Source organism: Euprymna scolopes, chromosome 37 (assembly GCF_053919585.1).
Source record: "Euprymna scolopes isolate OS-2025 chromosome 37, ASM5391958v1, whole genome shotgun sequence".
NCBI lineage: Eukaryota > Metazoa > Mollusca > Cephalopoda > Sepiida > Sepiolidae > Euprymna > Euprymna scolopes.
Genome location: NC_136518.1, coordinates 75,083,505 through 75,103,976, shown reverse-complemented (window position 1 = coordinate 75,103,976; position 20,472 = coordinate 75,083,505). Strand labels below are relative to the sequence as shown.

General features: G+C 31.0%; 1 protein-coding gene across 6 annotated transcripts in view; it reads right to left on the bottom strand.

Moving 5' to 3' along the window:
- Window positions 1-9,178, bottom strand: part of LOC145261228 (uncharacterized) — a 447,422-nt gene extending 438,244 nt beyond the window's left edge. For 3 of the 6 annotated variants that reach the window (XM_080119595.1, XM_080119596.1, XM_080119594.1), the window contains exon 1: window positions 9,074-9,177. In XM_080119595.1, coding sequence (XP_079975721.1) covers window positions 9,074-9,091 — 18 coding nt within the window. In that variant the 5' untranslated portion in view covers window positions 9,092-9,177. Of the gene's footprint in view, window positions 1-9,073 lie in introns of all 6 variants that reach the window. The other 3 variants (XM_080119592.1, XM_080119593.1, XM_080119597.1) reach the window with 2 other exon arrangements.
- Window positions 9,179-20,472: the final 11,294 nt, after the last annotated feature.

The window sequence follows — 20,472 nt, the reverse complement described above, 5'->3', positions numbered from 1 at the left end:
TAAAAAAATATTATATCTTGATTTTACTCTTCGTAAGAAAACATAAAAGCAGTGTGAAAGAATTGTTTGGAGAATTAATTCGACACTGGGATGCGTATTATTCTTTTAATAATATGCATATGGTATTATCAATTAGTTTGGCTTAAGTAATTATTAAGTATTTGGAGCTTTAAGAAAGCGTAATCGCTTAAACGTGACTAGAAATGTAAACCAAACTAACTGTGTGTGTGTGCGTGCGTGCGTGCGTTTATTATAGGAGAGAGAGAGAGGGCGAGAGCGAGGGAGACAGACAAAAAAATAAAAGAATCATGAAAAGAATCAATTGACCTATAAAGTCAGCTTTCAGTTAACCGAGCAGTTATTCTTTCACCCCATAATAGTGCGTGTGATTAGGATGGGGGAACCAGATAAGCCAGTACCCCTTCCAAGGGAATTCAATAAATTCGAGGTCAATGTGAAGCTAGAATAATTTGACAGAGAAACAACTCCAAAGGTCAATGGGTAAAAACAAAAAAATGGCTGCAAAAAGGGGAACTGTACTTGGAACTAAATTAGGTTAATGAGTACAAAACACATATACACGATGGTAATTAGTACCCCAGTTATAGAAAACGGTAAACAATCATAAAAAAAAGTTTCCAGTATCCCCCAACTTTATATGACAAAAACAAGGAGGTGACAATCGCTAAGTGGTTAACGACACAGACTGACAACCTGGTCGTGCAAAGTTCGAATCCAATTCGTTCTACAGAAATAATTTTAATTAGGGATATTGGCAATCTTCACGTGTTCCTTCCTGTAAGTACCTGATATCTTCTTTCTAGAAAGAATTTTGACTAGAAAGATATTGGGGAATCCAGTGCTAATCATCTGATTCATTCGAAATGAATGAATGATGCTCAACAACAACAACAACAAAAACAGGAACGGATATTATTCAATTTGCGCGATCATCGATGAAAATATTTGCAACTTAAGTGGAACAGAGCAATTGACCGACATAGACACGTAGAGATTCGTAGTTCTGTCTCTTAGTCCATCGAATTTGTTTTGAAATAACATGCTCTTCTGGTGTTCTTTAATTGTATATATTCAAGCAGCGCGTTTAAAGATAAAAATGATGTTTCATACTTAAGCGTGACAGATCGACGTATTGCCAGACAAAAAAAAGCTTTAATCACCAAGCTAGTGTGGCGAGGACGGTGCTACCTATGAAGAAAACATCTAATGATGACCAACTTTGAAACCTTAAACATCAATAGCATAAGTTGGCATACAACGCGGTGGCCAACTTCAGCTTCGTATACTTTTTCATACCAAGTTAAAGTGATCCTTGGCATATTCTGATTCGAGTGTCTGACTTAACATTGAACTAACATCCTGTCTAATTTTGCTCTATGTTGAATGCTTGACTTTGTCCTAATTAATGTTGAATGCTTAACTTTGTTGCAATAGAGAAGCAAGTAACATCCCAACTACAGGAAGCTCGAGCAATGAAAGCAATTAAGTGAGCAAACATTTTTCAAACCCATACACACATAGCTAACCCTAAGATCCGAATGCAAAGCTTGTTAATGTTCACAGAAGTGAACACCTGGAAATTTGGTTAATTTACCTGCGAGTAGATTAGAAAACAATTTCGCATCTAGTATGTCTAATTTAAAGAGGCACTTGAGATAATTAAACCACTTTGCTGAGTAATTAGCTAGTCCTTAACGAGTTTGGCAGCCATGTAGAAAAGAAAAGAAAAACAACTCGTCACTTTACCAATAAAGATATTTTAAGAGTGTCTTACTGTTACTAACTAATAGAATATATATATATATATATATATATATATATATATATATATATATATATATATATATATATATATATAAATTGAAAGAAAATTAAATCAATTTTCGATCGATACGGTTTAAATATTAGATTGAAGCATTCATTCAAAGCTGCAGAAACAGAAACCTAAAACTGAACTCCTAAATTCTTTGAAAAGTCTAACTTAGGAATTTATCTTCTTCCATTAGCAAAAGATAAAGAGGAAAAAAGAATGTAAAAGCAAAAAAAAAAAAAAAAAAAAAAAAAAAAAAAAAGGACACAGAAAAGTATGTGTGTGACTGGCCAAATGACTATCAGCACAGACTATGAAATTTCAAATAAAGTTCAAATCTAAGCAGACAAATTCATTGAAGGGCGAAACTAGTTCCGAGAACATTTCTAATTTAGTAATTATTCACAAGAACCGAGTGTGAAACAGGTTAACCCGACCGAGGAATGTCGAGAGTGATTGAAATTGGCAGAGATATGTAAAATGGTTTACAAAACCGCTAGCAAAGAAGGAAAGGAGCGACTATGAGGAGAACAAAAAACAACAACATTGAAACACATTTCGTGCACAATTTAGTTCGAGTAGGAAGCTCCAGTTACAGACGAGAAAGAGGCTTGCTCTATTTTTCTTGTAGTTTTTAATTTCCCGTTTCTTAAAAGATTACTGATATTAACAAAATAAGACAGGCATTAAAAAGGCGAGCGAGAAAACGAATTCGATATTTGTTTTCTGCTTAAACAATATTTGCCAAGTAAATAATTATATCCCGGGGGATTAGTAGAGTAATCTCCCGGCGATTAAAATTTTAAAGAAGAAAGAGGAGGTGGATAAAGAGAAAATAAAAGACAAATAATATTTCAAAAAAGAATGCATAGTTTCTAATGGGGCAAGAAAAATAGAAAAGAAAAGGAAAGACTAGAAACAGACATATGTGCATACATATATTGAACATTATATATATATATATATATATATATATATATATATATATATATATATAACGAATATATACATATAATGAACATTATATACATACATATGCATACATATAACGAACATTATATATATATATGCATATAATGAATACATACATAGAACAAACATCATATATATATATATATATATATATATATATATATACATATATATACACATATATATGCATATAACGAATATATACATTACAACGTACAGTTCCGATTTTTCCGATTCCGATTAATCGTCCCAATATATATATATATATATATATATATGTATAAAAAACAATTTTGGTAGATTCCAAAATCCAATCGCATCCCCCCCCCAAAAAAAAAACCCCCAGAAATTTTGGCACATTTACAGAGATACTTCGTTTATGGAGGAACAATCGTTTTCGCATGCCAATACTCATGAGAAAAACCGGAAAGTTATCAAAACCGGAAAGTTATCAAAACGAAAAATGCATAGCGATGTGGTTCTTGTTGAGCCACCACCTTAAATAATGAAATCTAATCAATTTTCACAACTAACACTACGCTGTAGTCTTAGTGACCACTTTTCCCCTCATTATACCCGCATACTTGAATGTCTTTCGGGCCTTGATAACTAGTAACTCACAAGTCAAAAATAATGCAAAACCAATTCATATCGAATTCATGTTCCGTTGCGCGAGAGTTTTCTTTAATCGCTATCTCCTGTGGGCTGCCATCTTGTGTTATGTGCTCTGTTATATATATATATATATATATATATATATATATATATATATATATATATATATAATTTCCTTTAGTTTTGACTATGGATATTCACTTTAAGAGTGCCTGCGCGTGGAATTTTTTGTGGCAAGAGTTGCGCAATCTCCAACCACACCCGTCCTGACTCGATGTTGTTAAATACCAGTTGCAAGTGGAGGTTCAGGACGACTGGAAACAATGCCGAGATAAGTGGAGAGCGCATACAGCGCCTAAAATTCCCAAATGGCTATCTATCTAGTACTAGCCAGGCTCAACGTTGTTTTACTTCGGTGATCCGACGAGAACCGATGTGTTAACGTAATTATGCCGTGTGTGTGTGTGTGTGCACATAAGTACAATGCATATAAATTATTAATAAAATGATAAGTTAACATGTTTTTCACTTAAATTTGACCTACATGTTTTATTAATTATTAGGAAATAAAAAAAAACGCAAAAATATAAAATTTTGTAAATCTTATTTACAAATAGTAATTTAATTACGAAATTAAATTCATCAGAATGAATTTCGGTTTCTTAAATACACTTAAATACGCTGTCTCCCAAATGATCGACAACCAGTTTTCCCCACTCTCTGCATTCGTCACGTAAATCTTTGGTATTTTCCTCTACGAGCATACCTGCCTGCTTAGATCTTAAACAACTTTGTTTTCCTTACCGTTCTACACACACACACACACACACACACACACACACACACACACACAAAACTTTCTCGGTTGTAATTATAGTTTTATAACAATTTAGTTGGATTCAACGGTGCCGTAATAACTGGATTTAACTTTAAAATCCCTTAAAAAATAATTTGTAAAAAGAAAGAAAAAAAAAAAGAGGATATGGTTACAAAATATCGAAAGTATTTATTGGCTATAAAAAATCCGATCGATTTTATTACACAATTCTTGAGAATAACATATTCCTACAACTTCTTCAAGTCAATGCAATTGTTCGGATGTTTTGTTTCCCTTGTTGACTGAAGTATAGTTTTGGTTCTGTGCAGTTCTAGGAGGTTGACTCTTCCAAGCTTTACCCTCTCTCTGAAAAAGAGTTAGCTTAATGCTAATAGCATGAGACGTTCCTACCGCAAAATGCTGACAGGGCAGTCCAGACATATTTTGCAGGCTAGCTTTTCAACCCCACTTTCCGATCCTTGTGTCACATCATCCCAACAGTGGGAGGGAGATAAATATCTTGACTCCTAGGCCTTTTGGTTTGGAACAAAGTGTAGTATCTGCTCTGATACTCCATTTCACCTTTTCTGTTTGCGATCAGATTGGAAATCTTTCAAGATAGAGACTTTTTTTTTTGTCCAAATTCAGAGTGCTCCTTTTTTGGGAGGGGGAATTTCCTCACACATTAAAAACTTGTATCTAATTTTGCCCTCGTGAGGAAACAACCAAATAGGAAGATTTAATTTCTTCATTTAATAATCTTTTTCCTAAATGTGAATATTTTGTGGCGGAAAATTAAGAGAAAGAGAAAAACAATACTCCCGGACAACATCTGACGTATAAATATTTGCCCAGCTGTTTTATCTTCGAAGATATTGTGTGTGTGTGTATATATATATATATATATATATATATATATATATATATATATATATATATATATATATATGCGTATACAGAGAGAGAGAGAGGGAGAGAGCTAGAGAGAGAGACGGGGAGGGGATATTTATATAATCACTAAGCAACCAGAGAGCGTCGTGTATAAACGTGTTATAGAAATAATGTTTAGGGTGTTGAAAAGGTTGTACGGATCGTAGAGAATGAACCCATAAAAAAGAATTATGTCTGTGGTATTAATTTGTTTTATTGGTCGGGTGTACAACGAAATGTCTATGATTCATTCAATAACATAAAATGAAAGGATTAAAAAGACGGATTGGCGGTGCGGAGGGTAGTCGGGGGTGAAGGAAGAGGAGAGAAAAAAAGGGGAGGGTGAAGAAGATGAGCAAAGTGATTTGTGGAAACAATAAAAATCTTGCTGGGAAGAATTGGCGAAATATTCCATGTGAAATAGGAAAAAGATATTTTTATTTATTTTAGAAGTGGGAGGAATAATAAGAGATTGAAATAATCAAGTTGTATTGGAAGGAGGGGGGTGAGAAGTGAAACAAACATAACGAAAGAATTGAAAGATTTGCAACTGAATAAAAAAAAAATCGGTGAAATATTAATAGATGGGGAATTAAAAATAGAGAAGAGGTATAAAAAAAAAAGGAAATGAGAGGTAAAAAGAAGGTGAGGTAAAGAAACAAAAAGTAAAATAAAAAAGGTAAAAAAAAAAAGAAAGAGCGGCACAGAAACTAAAGGAGATATTTAAAAAAAAAAGAGAAGTAAAAAAACAGGAAAGAAGAGGTAAATAAAAAGAGGAAAGGAGAGATAAAAAAAGGGGGGCGAGGTAAAAAAATGAAAAAAAAAAGAAAGAGAGGTAAAAAAAATATGGAGCGGTAAAAAAAAAAGGGCGAGGTAAAAAAATGAAAAAAAAAAAAAAAGAAAGAGACGTAAAAAATATGGAGCGGTAAAGAAATGGAATGGGAAAGAGAGGAAGAACGGGAAACAAACAAAAATGAGTACAAAAATAAGAATAGCAAAAAAAAAAAAAAATAAATAAATTAAATTAGAAAATAAAAGAAAACTAAAGAAAAGAAAATTAAACCAAACTTTAAAAAAAAAAACATGGATGCAAATAAAACAAAAATAAATAAGTTAAACCAGCTATGAACAAAATGGAATAACAATTGAGATGCGTTTTTGTTGTTTGTTTTATATATAACTCAAACGGGTTGAAGTGATTTACATCGAGAAAAAAATTAAACGTCAAGAATTTGTCTATTCTGTTTCTTGTTTATACCATTGTTTAAGCGCCAAAAACACGAGTTCTTCAAAAGAGGGGAGGGGCCATTTTTAAATCGTTGAAGGAAAGAATAAAAAATAAATAGCAAAAAAAAAAAAGGTGTTTTATCATTATTATTCTTATTTATGTCGTAAATGGGTGCGAAGTGAAATTAAAAAAAAAAAGGTTTGTAAAAGTGAAATCTAAAGCCGCTAAAAACGAGAATTTATTGAAGAGAAAAATTGTACCATACACACCTCGGTATATTCCACTTCCCATACTCATACCCCTATACTCCACACTCCACCCTTTATACTCCGAAAACTGAAATTCCTTTTTCATTTCCACAAGAATTCATTGAAATAAATGAATATAAAAACGTATAGCCCCACCACAAACCCTTCTAAATTGACAAAAAAAGAAAAAAAAAAAAAAAAAAATTATTGAATGTATTATTTATTAAATATTTTGTTTGAATGCTGAGTACAATATTGAAACATGCCAGAACTGGTGTGTGCGTGCGTACATGAGAGAGAGAGAGAGAGAGAGAGAGAGAGAGAGAGAGAGAGAGAGAGAGAGAGAGAGAGAGAGAGACTGGGAGCCACACAGAGACTGGGAGCAAATGCACGGAGAGATAGCAGGAGCAAAGCAGAGAGAGAGAGAGAGAGTGAGAGAGAATTATCGAACTAGAATTAAATATTTGTAGAAAGAAAGCTATCGATGGCAAAAATCGTGAAAGAGATCGACTTTACTTCATATATTAGATTGTTAAACATTATTTTATTGAATTCCGTTTCTTTTTTTCTTCGTGAAAGGATGGATCTCTGTTCTCATTAGTTAATTTAAACAACTGTCGTCGTTTGTTAATAAATTGCTACAATAATTGTAATTATTTTCCTACATAACTCTTCTTTTGTAATATGCAAACTTAAGCAAGTTTTTAGTACCCAAGTCATGTGCCCATTTGATTTTTAATGGATCGAGTTATGCTTTTTAGCTTTTAGTGAGTTTAGTTTTGGTTCTGTGCAGTTCTAGGAGGTTGACTCTTCATATGTATCAGACTACATTTACTTAGAGCAATAAAATCCTCACTTTGAAACAATGGTTGGTGAGCTGATCATAAAGTCCCAATTGCTAACAAAGTATTTTACAAGCGGGTCACTTTCGCTTCTAAATCCCCAGACCCGTAAAATGAAAGTTTCATTTAATAACGGTGAAACCTACGCAAATAATATACAAACACAAAACAGTACCATACAGAAGAGATACATTTCCTTGTTTATTTACTAAACACTCTTAAAAATTATTCACTGTTCTATTGAGTCAATGTAAACAAATAACAATAATAATAATAGTAATAATAATAATAATAATAATAGTATTAATAATAATAAATAGCAATAATAATAATAATAGTATTATTATTATTATTAATAATAATAATAATAAATAGCAATAATAATAATAATAGTATTATTATTATTATTAATAATAATAATAATAATAATAATAATAATAATAATAATAATAATAATTCTTTTTTAATCTCTCCTTTAATAATAATAATAAAAACATTTATTATTGGTTTTCTTAATCAGAAATTCAGTCTTTAAGAAAAAGTTTTCATCTTTGTTAAAAAAACAAAAAAAAATAAACCCAATTCTTTTGTTCAACAATTATTTTCAATCTCTCTATGCGAATAAGAGAGACAGATGTATGTGTGTGTGTGTGTGTGTGTGTGTGTGTGTGTGTGTGTGTGTGTGTGTGTGTGTGTTGTACATATACACACACATACATAAGAATAAGAAATACAAGAAAAGGAAAGGGGACGAAAAGAGGAAGAAACGAGAGGAAGATATTTAAAAATGAAAAACCCACAATAAGGAAAGGACGAAAAAAAGCATGATAAGAAAATATAAAGAAGTGAAAAGTAAAAAAAAGGGGGAGGAGGGGGAGAAAAAAAAAAGAAAAAAGGTCAGGAAAAAAATTAAAAAAAAGAAATAGTTGCATTTTTTTTTAATCAGGAAAAAGAAAACGAAAATTTTGCAGCGGATAATCTGAAAACCTCTTTCCCTTTGTGTATCGGAAACCTGGCGCGCCACAGTCTTCCTCCTTTCTTTACGTGAAATGCTAATATAAACCTTTCTAAACTAAACAACGCGTATAAGAGCCAAACCTTGGACCACAACCTATAATCACACGGAAACTAGATAGCTTTTAATGAAAATTTTATGAACAAAGTTTCTTTCCTAGAACTGTCCGTCTTTAGAAGACAATACCGTGGGGTTGCTCCTCGGTCAACTATAACATGGTCGTTTTCAAGTCTAATGTGAAGAAGTTCTTGTTGAGTGGTCTTAAATAATCACACCATGCCCAAATTCCATAATTACAGATCTTTACGGTGTTATCTCACCGGCCCTTCTAGTCAACTAACCCTCGAGTGGCCTTAAAAATTTGAGAAGCAGTGAATTCCCATAGTATATATATATATATATATATATATATATATATATATATATATATATATATATATATATATATATATTGCAAATACGTCACAAGTGAATAGGTACACGAAAATGACTAGTCTCCAGTTTTATTTCCTTGCAAAAAAAAAAAAAAAAAGCATGTTCACTATGATGTTTGATCTTAGGAAGCTATTTATTACCTTAGTCGCCTGAAGCATCCATATCGGGAAATGTTGACAGATTCGTACAAGGTTATTTTTGTACCTTCGAGAGTGCTCCTTCAGGGAAACTGCCCCCCCTCACACACACACACACGAACGTGCATAAAATAACTAACTTGTATAATGCCGTTTAGCCAACAACAACAGCGTTTATTGTCGACTAACAGAATTATTTAACACGAATCATAAACCGGGTAATAAAAACAACTGTGTGTGTGCGAGAAGTCTAGTGGTGCTTACGAGGCGGAAACAGGGTGCGCGTTATATGTCAGTTTTGTAACAAGGTCTAAATATGTAAGTAGTAGTAGTAGTAGTAGTAGTGGTAGTAGTAAGCCTTAGACAATGAAGGTTTTACACTTTGTTTTACAAACCGAAACAAACTACAATATTTAACATTTTCCTATAAATTCACATTTGAACCAGAAATAAATAGACAAGTTTGAAAATCATTTAATTTTGAGCGGTCACGAAAAAAACACACCGACCACACTTTTTTTTTTTTTTTTTTTTTTTTTTTTTTTAGGGATGATTTTACTAATAATGGATTCGACTCATCTCTAACCTACTAAAATTGTGTGACCACTTCCAGTGTGTCCGAAGGTTTCTCACTTCTACATGACCTACTCGTTAGTATTTTCTATTTATTATTTAGCGATTATTTATTGAAATAATTATAAAAAAAAAACTTAAAAAAAAAAACTGCATTAGCGTTAAGTACCAAAATATATATTTGGTTCTTTAATCTTGTTAAAAAAAAAATAATAATAATTACGAAATTCAATCCACAAGAATGTATTTCTATTTTTTCGCAAACAAGTCGGTCATTTTAATCATATATATTTGTAGTTTTAAAAAGGGAGTGAATTACTTTGTGGTTGAATAGATTGTTATTCAAACTGACTTTAAAATCCTTAGCAAATTCTTATGTATTATAAAGATTGAAACTTCTGGAAACTATTTACATCCACTAATTTTATAAATAGAGATTAAAACATTACCTTCTCAAAATTAGTTATAACTTTATAACAAGGTTAATTAATTAATAATTTAATAACCAAACGATGTCGTAATAGTTAAATGTAACCTTTAAAACCCTATTTAAAAATATATATGATTTGGTAAAAAGTTATATATATATATATATATATATATATATATATATATATATATATATATATATATATATATGAGAGAGAGAGAGAGAGAGAGAGAGAGAATATTGAAATAAAAAAGAAAAAAAGAAAAAAAAAACTCCCGGGTAACGCCGGAAACTTTAGATAGCTAATTTACTAAATCGTAATCGTTCGAAATACTAACGAAATGTTGGAGTCATTTTCTAGCCTAGAAAGTAAATTTAAAGTCAAACGTCAAGTATAGAGGTTCATTTGTGTTCCCCAACCAAAGAACCCCCCCCCCTCCAAAATCGTATTTTCTTTTTCTTTTCGAAAAACTAGTGTACACGAGTTCGTTCTAAAATGTAAAAGACGTAGAGAGATCAGGTGTCTGTAAGAGGAGGTAAAATTTTTGGAAGAGCGAGAGGGTGTCGGTGGAAAGCGTAACGTAAGCCGTGTTACTTCGTAATAATGTCGTTGAAACTGCGGTGAAGAGGGCAAGCCGATCCCGGTGACATGTAACCTTTTCACGTGACAATCAGGACGGGCGAGAAGTGACGGCCGACAACTGTTTCACAGAGGCAGCGCGACAAGCGGGCAAACGGGGGGCGCGACGCGGAGAACGAACAGAGCGACACAAATCAGTTTAGAACGGCTCGGCCTATAAAAGCGCACACGCTCTTAAAGAGGCGTCTGACTATAAGCAGTCTCTAACTAAGCCGAGAAGCGAGGCAAACGAAGTCGCAGTTTTGTTGAACGAACACACGTACACACACTCTTGCGTAGACGACACACACACACAGAATACGAAGAGGTGTGTGTGTGTGTGTTGTAGATTGTGACGGGCAATTTTGTGACTGCTTCTACATCCCTTACTTCGGTACAAATCGATGTAGCGATCAATCTGTCTTGTTATTTATATACTCGTCATCTAACCGTCTATTATTGCGGGTGTGTAGCGTCTGTAGCGATGACGGGGAGGCATGCGTTTGCAAGGAGAACAGCGAACAAAGAGAACGAATTAAATTATATGAAATACATTCGGTATCTATCTATTATACGAGTTAATCAACGTTTATTTACCTAAGGCTTTTTCCCCCTACTATGTATTTTTTATCACACAGAATACACGCTATTCTTCGGTTCTGGGATTGAGGTGGGTGAGCTTTAAAAAAATATTCCATTTTAATTGATCTAATTAACCGTAGTTTGCAATTAACTAACCAAGTAATTCTTAGCTTATTAATTTTCTATCACTCTCATAGAATGGCGTTCCCCCCCCCCAGTCTCTTTTATATACGGTGTTTGTTACTTTCGCATCTCTCCCATTCATTTTATTAACACTGGATATTTTATATATATATATATATATATATATATATATATATATATATATATATATATATATATATATATATATAATTGGAATAGTCAGTTCAAAAAGGGGAAATACCATCACAAGTAATAGTTGTATTTAACCCATAACTGAAAAAGCTAGGCCAGTATATATATATTTACATATTTTATTGTACATGATTCACTTTTAAACCGATCATTATAATTTTTGTAACCGCTAAGCGTAAGGGTGTATAATGTAGACTAAATTTAGTTTAGTTTTACGCAAATGTGGCATGGATGGACGAAAGCCCTTCTTGAAAATTTAGATACTTGTGAGTTTTTGTTCTAAGGTAAGGTAGGTATCAACCAATGTCAGTTTCTTCGGAGTATATCAAGGGATATTATGGAAGCATACATATGAGCATAATTGACAATTTCAAAAATTATCTGGCAAATATACCCGGTGAACAGAGAGAGAGAGAGAGAGAGAGAGAGAGAGAGAGAGAGAAAATTCAAACAAATGCGTTTAGAGGTAATGTCAGAATTTAAAAAGATTTCTCGATTGGAATACATAAGATAGTGGATGAATGTTTAGTATCCAGTAGGATACCCCATCTCCAGCTTGAACAAACTGATAAAAAAGAATGGAAACCAAAAACAAAAGAAATCAATTTGAAAATTCAAATATTTCAGGTTTACATTGAATTTGCTCCATACTCATAATTAAGATTCCCTGAATGTTAATGCATTCGTCAGATGCCTTTAATTTTAAAGATTTTCTAGAGTTCAAATTTTAGAATTATATAATGGATTCAGATCAAAATTGGAATAAATATTTTAGACATAAGAATTTTTATTATTATATCTTGATTTTCATAAAAAAAAAAAAAGGGCAGTACTACCAAACTGTTTTCGGAATCAATTTTAGTGTGTGTGTGTGTGTGTGTGAGAGTGAGAGAGAGAGAGAGAGAGAGAGAGATAGAGAGAGATATTAGTTCTAACAAATTGAGGGAAAGTATTACCTCACCCTCTCCGTCAAGGGTATTATTCTTGCGTAAATCAATGTAACATCTGGTAAGATTTTAACTGTTTGTAAATTCTAAAGTTTTTACCGATGACCGTTATTCACTAAACAGAATATTAAACACATATTGACGTACATACCTAGTTTGAATTACCTATTAGGCACCATCCTCGAGTGTCTTTTGTCTCTCTGTACAAAGGGTTTGTCAGGACAATCTGACATGATATTTCACCATACAAATACATCCTGACCAAATATTAAAAATAACGAGGTATATACGATGCCCAAATAAGATCCTCTTGGCATGGCTATACATTCGCTTATGCAAGAAATGGCGCATCTTCTCCAAATGATGTTACCTCAAGTAACAGCACTTAGTTGGGTACTCCATCAGACCTGATGAATTCATGAAAAGACTAATAAAATTAAATATATAAATACACAAACACATCACTAAAGCAACCCCAAGCTATTTCGATAGAATCGTAGGACTATAATCATTTCATGTAAAATTTTGATTCTGCTTTAATGATGACTTGCGTTCTATTTTTTTCTTCTTTTCTTTTCTTTTTTTTTTTTTTTTACTGAAGTTGCTATATACATATAAGTACAAAAGTTTACTAAAATTGGTCAACGTTAATTTTTCGTTGTTTGCCAACTATCTCCATTTTCTTCTTGGTCTTTTCGTGATAACCACAAAAGCGAATATTTAGCTATTCAATAAGTTTAACATACAAACTAAATACTAAACAGACACATATGGTGAGACGGCAACTAATATCCAGTGATCTATCACTCCCACGCACGCCAATCCTCCTCACACAAATATATTGTTAGAGTAGTGACGCGGATTAAGTATTGACATTGTTAAGTTTAAAAACACACACACAAGTGATCATATTGTTTGTTCAATATTCAGTTCTATAAAAACACGCTAGTTACGATTCAAACTTGTTCGTAAGTGGCACTTAATTCCAGACAACATCTCTTGATCAACAGTAACATCTGAATGATAAAAACTGGGGCGTAGGGATTTATACATAACCTCTTCTAAAAAAAAATAAAATACACTATTTCATATATAAACAATATAATAGAATAAATAGAATAGTCGTTAAAAACACACACACACAAGCAACACACATTGGTGGCAATAGTCCCCATGTATTTCAGTAGGAACTCTTCCAGTTGGTCTACTCGGGACACAGTATAGTGTGTGTATGTATTTATATGTGTATGTATAGATGTATGTATTTATATATATATATATATATACATATATAAATACATACACATATATATACATATATATATATATATATACACACACATATACAAAAATTAAATAAAAAACGTCTCATTATAATTATTCTTTTGTCTCTGCAACTCATGCACAAGCATTTTTTTTTTTGTTTTTACTAAAATGTGTAGAGAGAACGGATCTTTTATAGTACAGAGAATGGCTTACACTCTATGGAAATAATTATGCAAAGTTAGGTGCCGTTTGATGTCTCCGACTGAAGTGCATATTTTTCTATATACAAATACCAACCAAACCATAATTAAAAACTTTCATATATATATAGCGATATATATATATATATATATATATATATATATATATATATATATATATATATATATATATATCGCTATTTTATGTATACACGTATATTATAAGGTCATAAAATGTGCATAGATTTTCAGTACTTACTTCAACAAATAGTTGAGTAGAGCTTAGTAGTATGAAAATATATTTAAAACAATTAAGCTACACAGAGGCGTCCGCGTTTCATCCCTGCAGTGAATCGTCAGGCTGATGGTGATACCTGAGGTTAAAAGACATTTTGCACAGCTATTCTTGATGGCGATCAAACGCGAACACCTCTGTAGCTAAATTGCCATAAACATATTTTCATACTTTACTCATATTATATATATATATATATATATATATATATATATATATATATATATATATACACACACGCGCGTACGAGCGTGTGTGTGTGTGTGTGTGTGTGTGTGTGTGTGTGTGTGTGTGCACGCGCATAAAGTAACCAAACGTAAAAAAAATAACAGAAGCTAGCAGATTTGACACAAGACGCTGATCGTCTTGTTATCCAATGAAAGGGAGGCAACCGTTGGAAGACTTAATATATTTTCTTTCTTTTTTTTTTATTTTATTATATTGAATTTAAAGTTAAATGAAATTAATTTAAATTCATTAACAACGTCATACGAACTTATTTAAAATGCCATGATTAACAAAATAACCACAACTAACGCTCAAAAGATATAACAATTGGAAAAAAAAAGGCGGAGTAATTACGTGTAGGCTTGAGCGGGCGCAAAAACAATTCAAATTTATTATTTTAATTTAGATAAACTTACTTTGCGTAAAAATCGTAAATCTATACATGCCATAGAGAGAAACAAAAAAAAAAAAAAGAACTGCTGCTTCTACGTTATTAGAGCGAAAATTGAAATATTCGATTTCAAGTAAAACCAAACGTATCTACTTGACTATCATGTCGTAGTTATGAACATATCCAAAAAGTACGAAAAACAAAACTTCATGAAAGTTGACTAATTTGCATATTCCTTTAAAAAACGAATTTTATTAATCAATAATTCTTGTATGCTTCCTTATTGGATGATTGGATTCATTTAACTATTTCTATTTATGCATATTTTCTACATTGTATATAATTGCGTAGCATTTAGAATAAAAAAAATCTAGCAAACGTACACACACACACGAACACACACACACACACACATATATATATATATATATATATATATATATATATATATATATATATATATATATATATATATATATAGTATGTATATAAGTCACCTCGTTTGTGTGTATACAGAAAATGTGTCAAACTCCTCTCGGAATTTCTAGCCCCCCCCCCCAAACTTGAAATATAAAAGATTTCGATTTGGTTTTTAACCTGTAAAGATAACTACTAAAGGATCAAAATTGAAAAAAAAAAAATGTTGACCTTGGCGAAAGTAAGTTGAATAAACTGTTACGCATGCTGTTACTTTAGCGCATGCGCAATAAAATTAAACATTCGTATTCATCTGTCCGTATCTCAGACGATATCGACGTTGGAGTGATAAGTAACGACTAATGCTGGAGCGTTAAACGTTTTGGTCTCGATTCTAGCGGTACCCAAGTCATATTTGTTGTTTATAACTTTTGAAATAATTACTATATATTGGATAATAATCAATAGAGAATTGGCTCCATAATAATAAATACGAAATCTGCATGAATTAAAATATAATATTTAGGTGTATTTTACGACTGGGCAACGCCAGGAGGGCTGCTAGTTTATTATATTTAAAGACACTATTGAAATGAAACAAACAAGAAATCGTGCAACGTAATTGCCAAAATAGTTTTAACAGAATTTTATCTAAAAGCAAAAAAAAAAAAAAAAAAAAAAAAAGAAAAAAAAAGTGATTAAACAGTTTTAATAAGAATATTTAATATAAAATTATCACAACGGATAAAAAGCTTTCAAAATTTGCAAACGCTTAAGAATAAATTAGAATTGTATTTCCAGACAAGAAATGCATTAAAGAGCCAATAATCACATATATCTAAAATTAATCCGGAATCGGCGTAAAAATCCCAACGATTTAAGCAAAATATTTCTACCGGATTAGAGTAAATAGGTTGGTGAGATCTGCGATGGAAACATGATTGCAGGTTAAGTAGCTTATGATTTATTAAAATAAAAAAGGAACAACGAATATGAAATCCTTCCTTTATTGAATAATTTATAACAAATTATATGCATCTTATAGAAAATTCTTTTGTGTGTACGAGCATACACATCCGCACACACATAATATCTCATGAGGTTCAACGACACTGATGAGTCGTAAATGAGGAAACACGTGTTCGTGGATAATTACAGTTTATATATATATATATATATATATATATATATATATATATATATATATATATATATATATATATATATATATATATATATATATATATATATCCTACCTACTACCTATTTCTCATAGAAGACACGTTGTGAGCCTATATCTGCTCTTTCGTTATTTTCATGGCATGCGCTCAACTGGGCTTCACTCTGATTTCCCACCTCCTGGAGGCATTCAACCACTAACTAAATCGAAGGTATTGCAATTTTTACGAAAGGATTTCCCATCCTTTTTATATGAAACTTTAATTAAACAAAATATAGCTAACATTTTGGTCCTTACGCTTAGCAATTGTGTTCAAAAATTAATAATGATCGATTAATTAGTTTAGAAGTAAACCTTGTAAATACAAATTCATAAACATACCCAATTTTATATGTGTGTGTGTGTGTGTGTGTGTCTATTGGGTTTATATAATTGAGTATATTATATACTATTTACGTAAATATTTTTCATTCAAAACTTATTTAAGAAATAAATGCGTATCACAATTACTAAAATGTTAATGGTCATCGATTGATACGAATTAATGGAAATGCTGTGTTTACAAAAAACTTATAAATGAATTGTTTATTATTCATTTTTTTTTTTTTAAGTAACGAACTTGAAAAGCGATAGGGAGTTGGCAAAACCAGCCGCCCACCCCACTCCACACACACACATTAGAATAGTACCGTTGTTGTTTAGAATATGGAAAAACTTCGGCATTGCTAGTAGTTGGGGTTGTTTCAGTGGATGGCGTTCGTTGTGAATAATCTATATAAATTGGAATTTTTGTTTGCGCCTAAATGTGTGTGTTTGTGTCTTTCTCTCTATCTCTCTCACACTCACTTCAACTGCACTGTCTTGTGTGTAATTTAAAGGTGTGTACAAATATTGAACAATTCAAGAACAAAGAGTTCAACAATTTCAACTACAAAGCCGATCGCCGAGACAGGCGACAAATTGTGTTTACTACAAAGATTTGTTTTATCAACCTGTTATTCAAATCCAAATATCCGTTACGCAGAAAGACGATGAACGAGTGTGAAAATGTACTTAAAGCAAGCATGCTGCACAGAAACTGTTTTGTGTTTCATTCCAAGAAACTCATCAGGCTAACCAATGCAGTGACGTCATTTATGATCATACAATGCGTTCGTTCCAACGTGTGTATTTTTGTTAATAATTAGAACGCGGATATCAAAAAACACCAGAAAAGATGGAACATTAGCTATAAGCAAAAGTTAGCCTTTTTTCTTTGATATAGTTTTAAACCTGTTCTTGTCTCACACATTTTTTTTTTTTTTTAAATTAAATTATTCAAGGAAATACGTTTCGTTGTTTATGACTCATCAGCATAGTCAAATCTAGCAAAATTCGAAACCAGGTCCACAGAGTCTGAAACTCTACCACTGAACCAATCTCTACTACTATTGAAATATATCACTAAACTTAAGTCATTCATTTGCTTATTTCGTTTAACATACTTTTGAACTAATTATACAAAACAGTAAAAATGCTAGTTGTGAATATATATTTTATTCAATTTAGGTAAACAAAATTGCCATAACTCACTACGATAAATCTATTGTTTCAGTCTTAACAGATATCGTCAGGCGACAATATACCTCTGTTCTTAATCGAAGCCAGTTCTCTAATAACAGAAGTATATCCTGGCCTAACGATGTCTGTTAAGACTGAAACAATAAATTTATTGTAGTGACTTATGGTAATTTTGTTTACCTAAATTGAATTAAATAAAATCTTGCTCTTTTAATTGAGCACTATCAACACCCTCGTTGACATTCAATAGTTTTGTTTTACTTTTAGATTTTTTAACCTGGAATATATATATATATATATATATATATATATATATATATATATATAGAGAGAGAGAGAGAGAGAGAGAGAGAGAGAAAGTTGATGCAGAGATTGCGGGTTATTAAATGATTTGCTGACTAAATAGTTTTCTAACGAATGATAAAAAATAAAAATTAAATTTGATTTTTGTATAGTTTTAAAGGTTAAAAACTTCCAAGACTATATATATATATATATATATATATATATATATATATATATATATATATATATATATATATATATATATATATATATATATACTAGCAGGCTGCCCGGCATTGCCGGTCGTAAAATAAACTTACATATATTTCGTTCAATCTTCACCTGCCAAATTTTTTATTATTATTTTTTTTTTTTTATTAATTTTCACACTTTTGCGCCGATTTCCCCTGGTTAAATCCCAAATATAAAATTTTGTAAGGGTTCGAATACCCTATATATTAAGCTTCATGTCTGAAACTGACAGATAAGTTTGGTAGGCAATTTTTTTTTTATATATACGCATAAATAAATATATATAGAAAGAGGTGTGTGTTTACTATACCATTTTTACGCAAATGTTACGCAAGTTAAATCATGTAAAATATCTGCATTAATATAATTACACGTAATAGTTCACTAAAGTTTATCATTCCTTAAGAAAACTGACAAAAAAAAAAAAACTAATAGGGAATTAATTAAAATGAATGTTTAAAAGAATATGCGAATTAGCTAGATCTTTTGCAGGTGAATGCAATTCTACGACCCATATATAACAAAGTTGTATTTTATTTTTAAATAAATACAAAAAAAAAGGGTTTTTAATATAAATATCAATACACAAAAAAATTATAGGAATATAGATTAGTGGCCTAGCTAGGCCACAGGGGAGACAACCGAAGCAGCAAAACTGAAGCCGACCCGCAGGACACTATTTGTACAAATGTAGGCAAATTTGGGCATATTTTATCGGTTATAAAATATAGTTTTTTTTTTTTTTTTTTTTTTTTGCCAATTGTCATAAAATTTTAACCATAGAATAGTATTATAATATTCAAAAAGCATGCAAATTTTCATGTAGTTTCGTCCCATAGAACCAAAGATGTGAGCCTTTCAAATTCAATTTAACTACTAGTATAGATATATTCACACACACACACACACACACACACACACACACACCGCTCCGAAAACAGCGCTATATTTAACCACTTGACTAACCAACATTCCTGTCCTCTGTCCCAATTTAGAAAAAATTTAGTTCACAACACATATATACTTGAACAAACCAATAATAAACGGGAAACTTGAAATATTAGAAGTAATAAAATCTATAATAAAAAAATAAATAAACAAATAAAACAACTATTAATAAAATAAACTTTACGAATATTAATAACATCCTGAAATGAGTTATTTATTTTAATAGCTTTGCAAATATTTCAGGATGTTAATAATTTGAACCAATGGAAAAAAACGATAAACAAAACAAATAAAATAATTAACCAATGAAGAGAAAAAAAAAACTTATAAATTGTTAAAAACCAGTTAGATTAATTTACCCTGACGATGAATCCTGAAGGATTGGAAAGCAATCGGACTTACGATATGATAGTTCCCGCCAGAAGTGAAGACTGTTATTCGGAAGTTGGAAAGAATTGAAAATAGAATTAATAGACAAAAAAAAAAAAAAAAAAAAAAAAAAAACGTCTATTTTATTTAATAAAATATGCCAGGGAGACTAAAATTTTATATATATATATATATATATATATATATATATATATATATATATATATATATATATATATATATATATATAGATAAAGACAATGAAATATAAAATATGCTATATGATGTTTTCTTTTTATATTTTGTTGTCTTGATTTTAGCAAATATATGTGTGTGTGTGTGTGTGTGTGTGTGTGGAATTATGATTTTTTTTAAAATTATATTTCAATTTTTATATATACAAATCCTTAATTTAAGAAGCTCAAAGTGATTACAGAACATATAACAAATAAATAACAAGTGTACATTTAAACTTTCACACACACAAATATATATATATATATATATATATATATATATATATA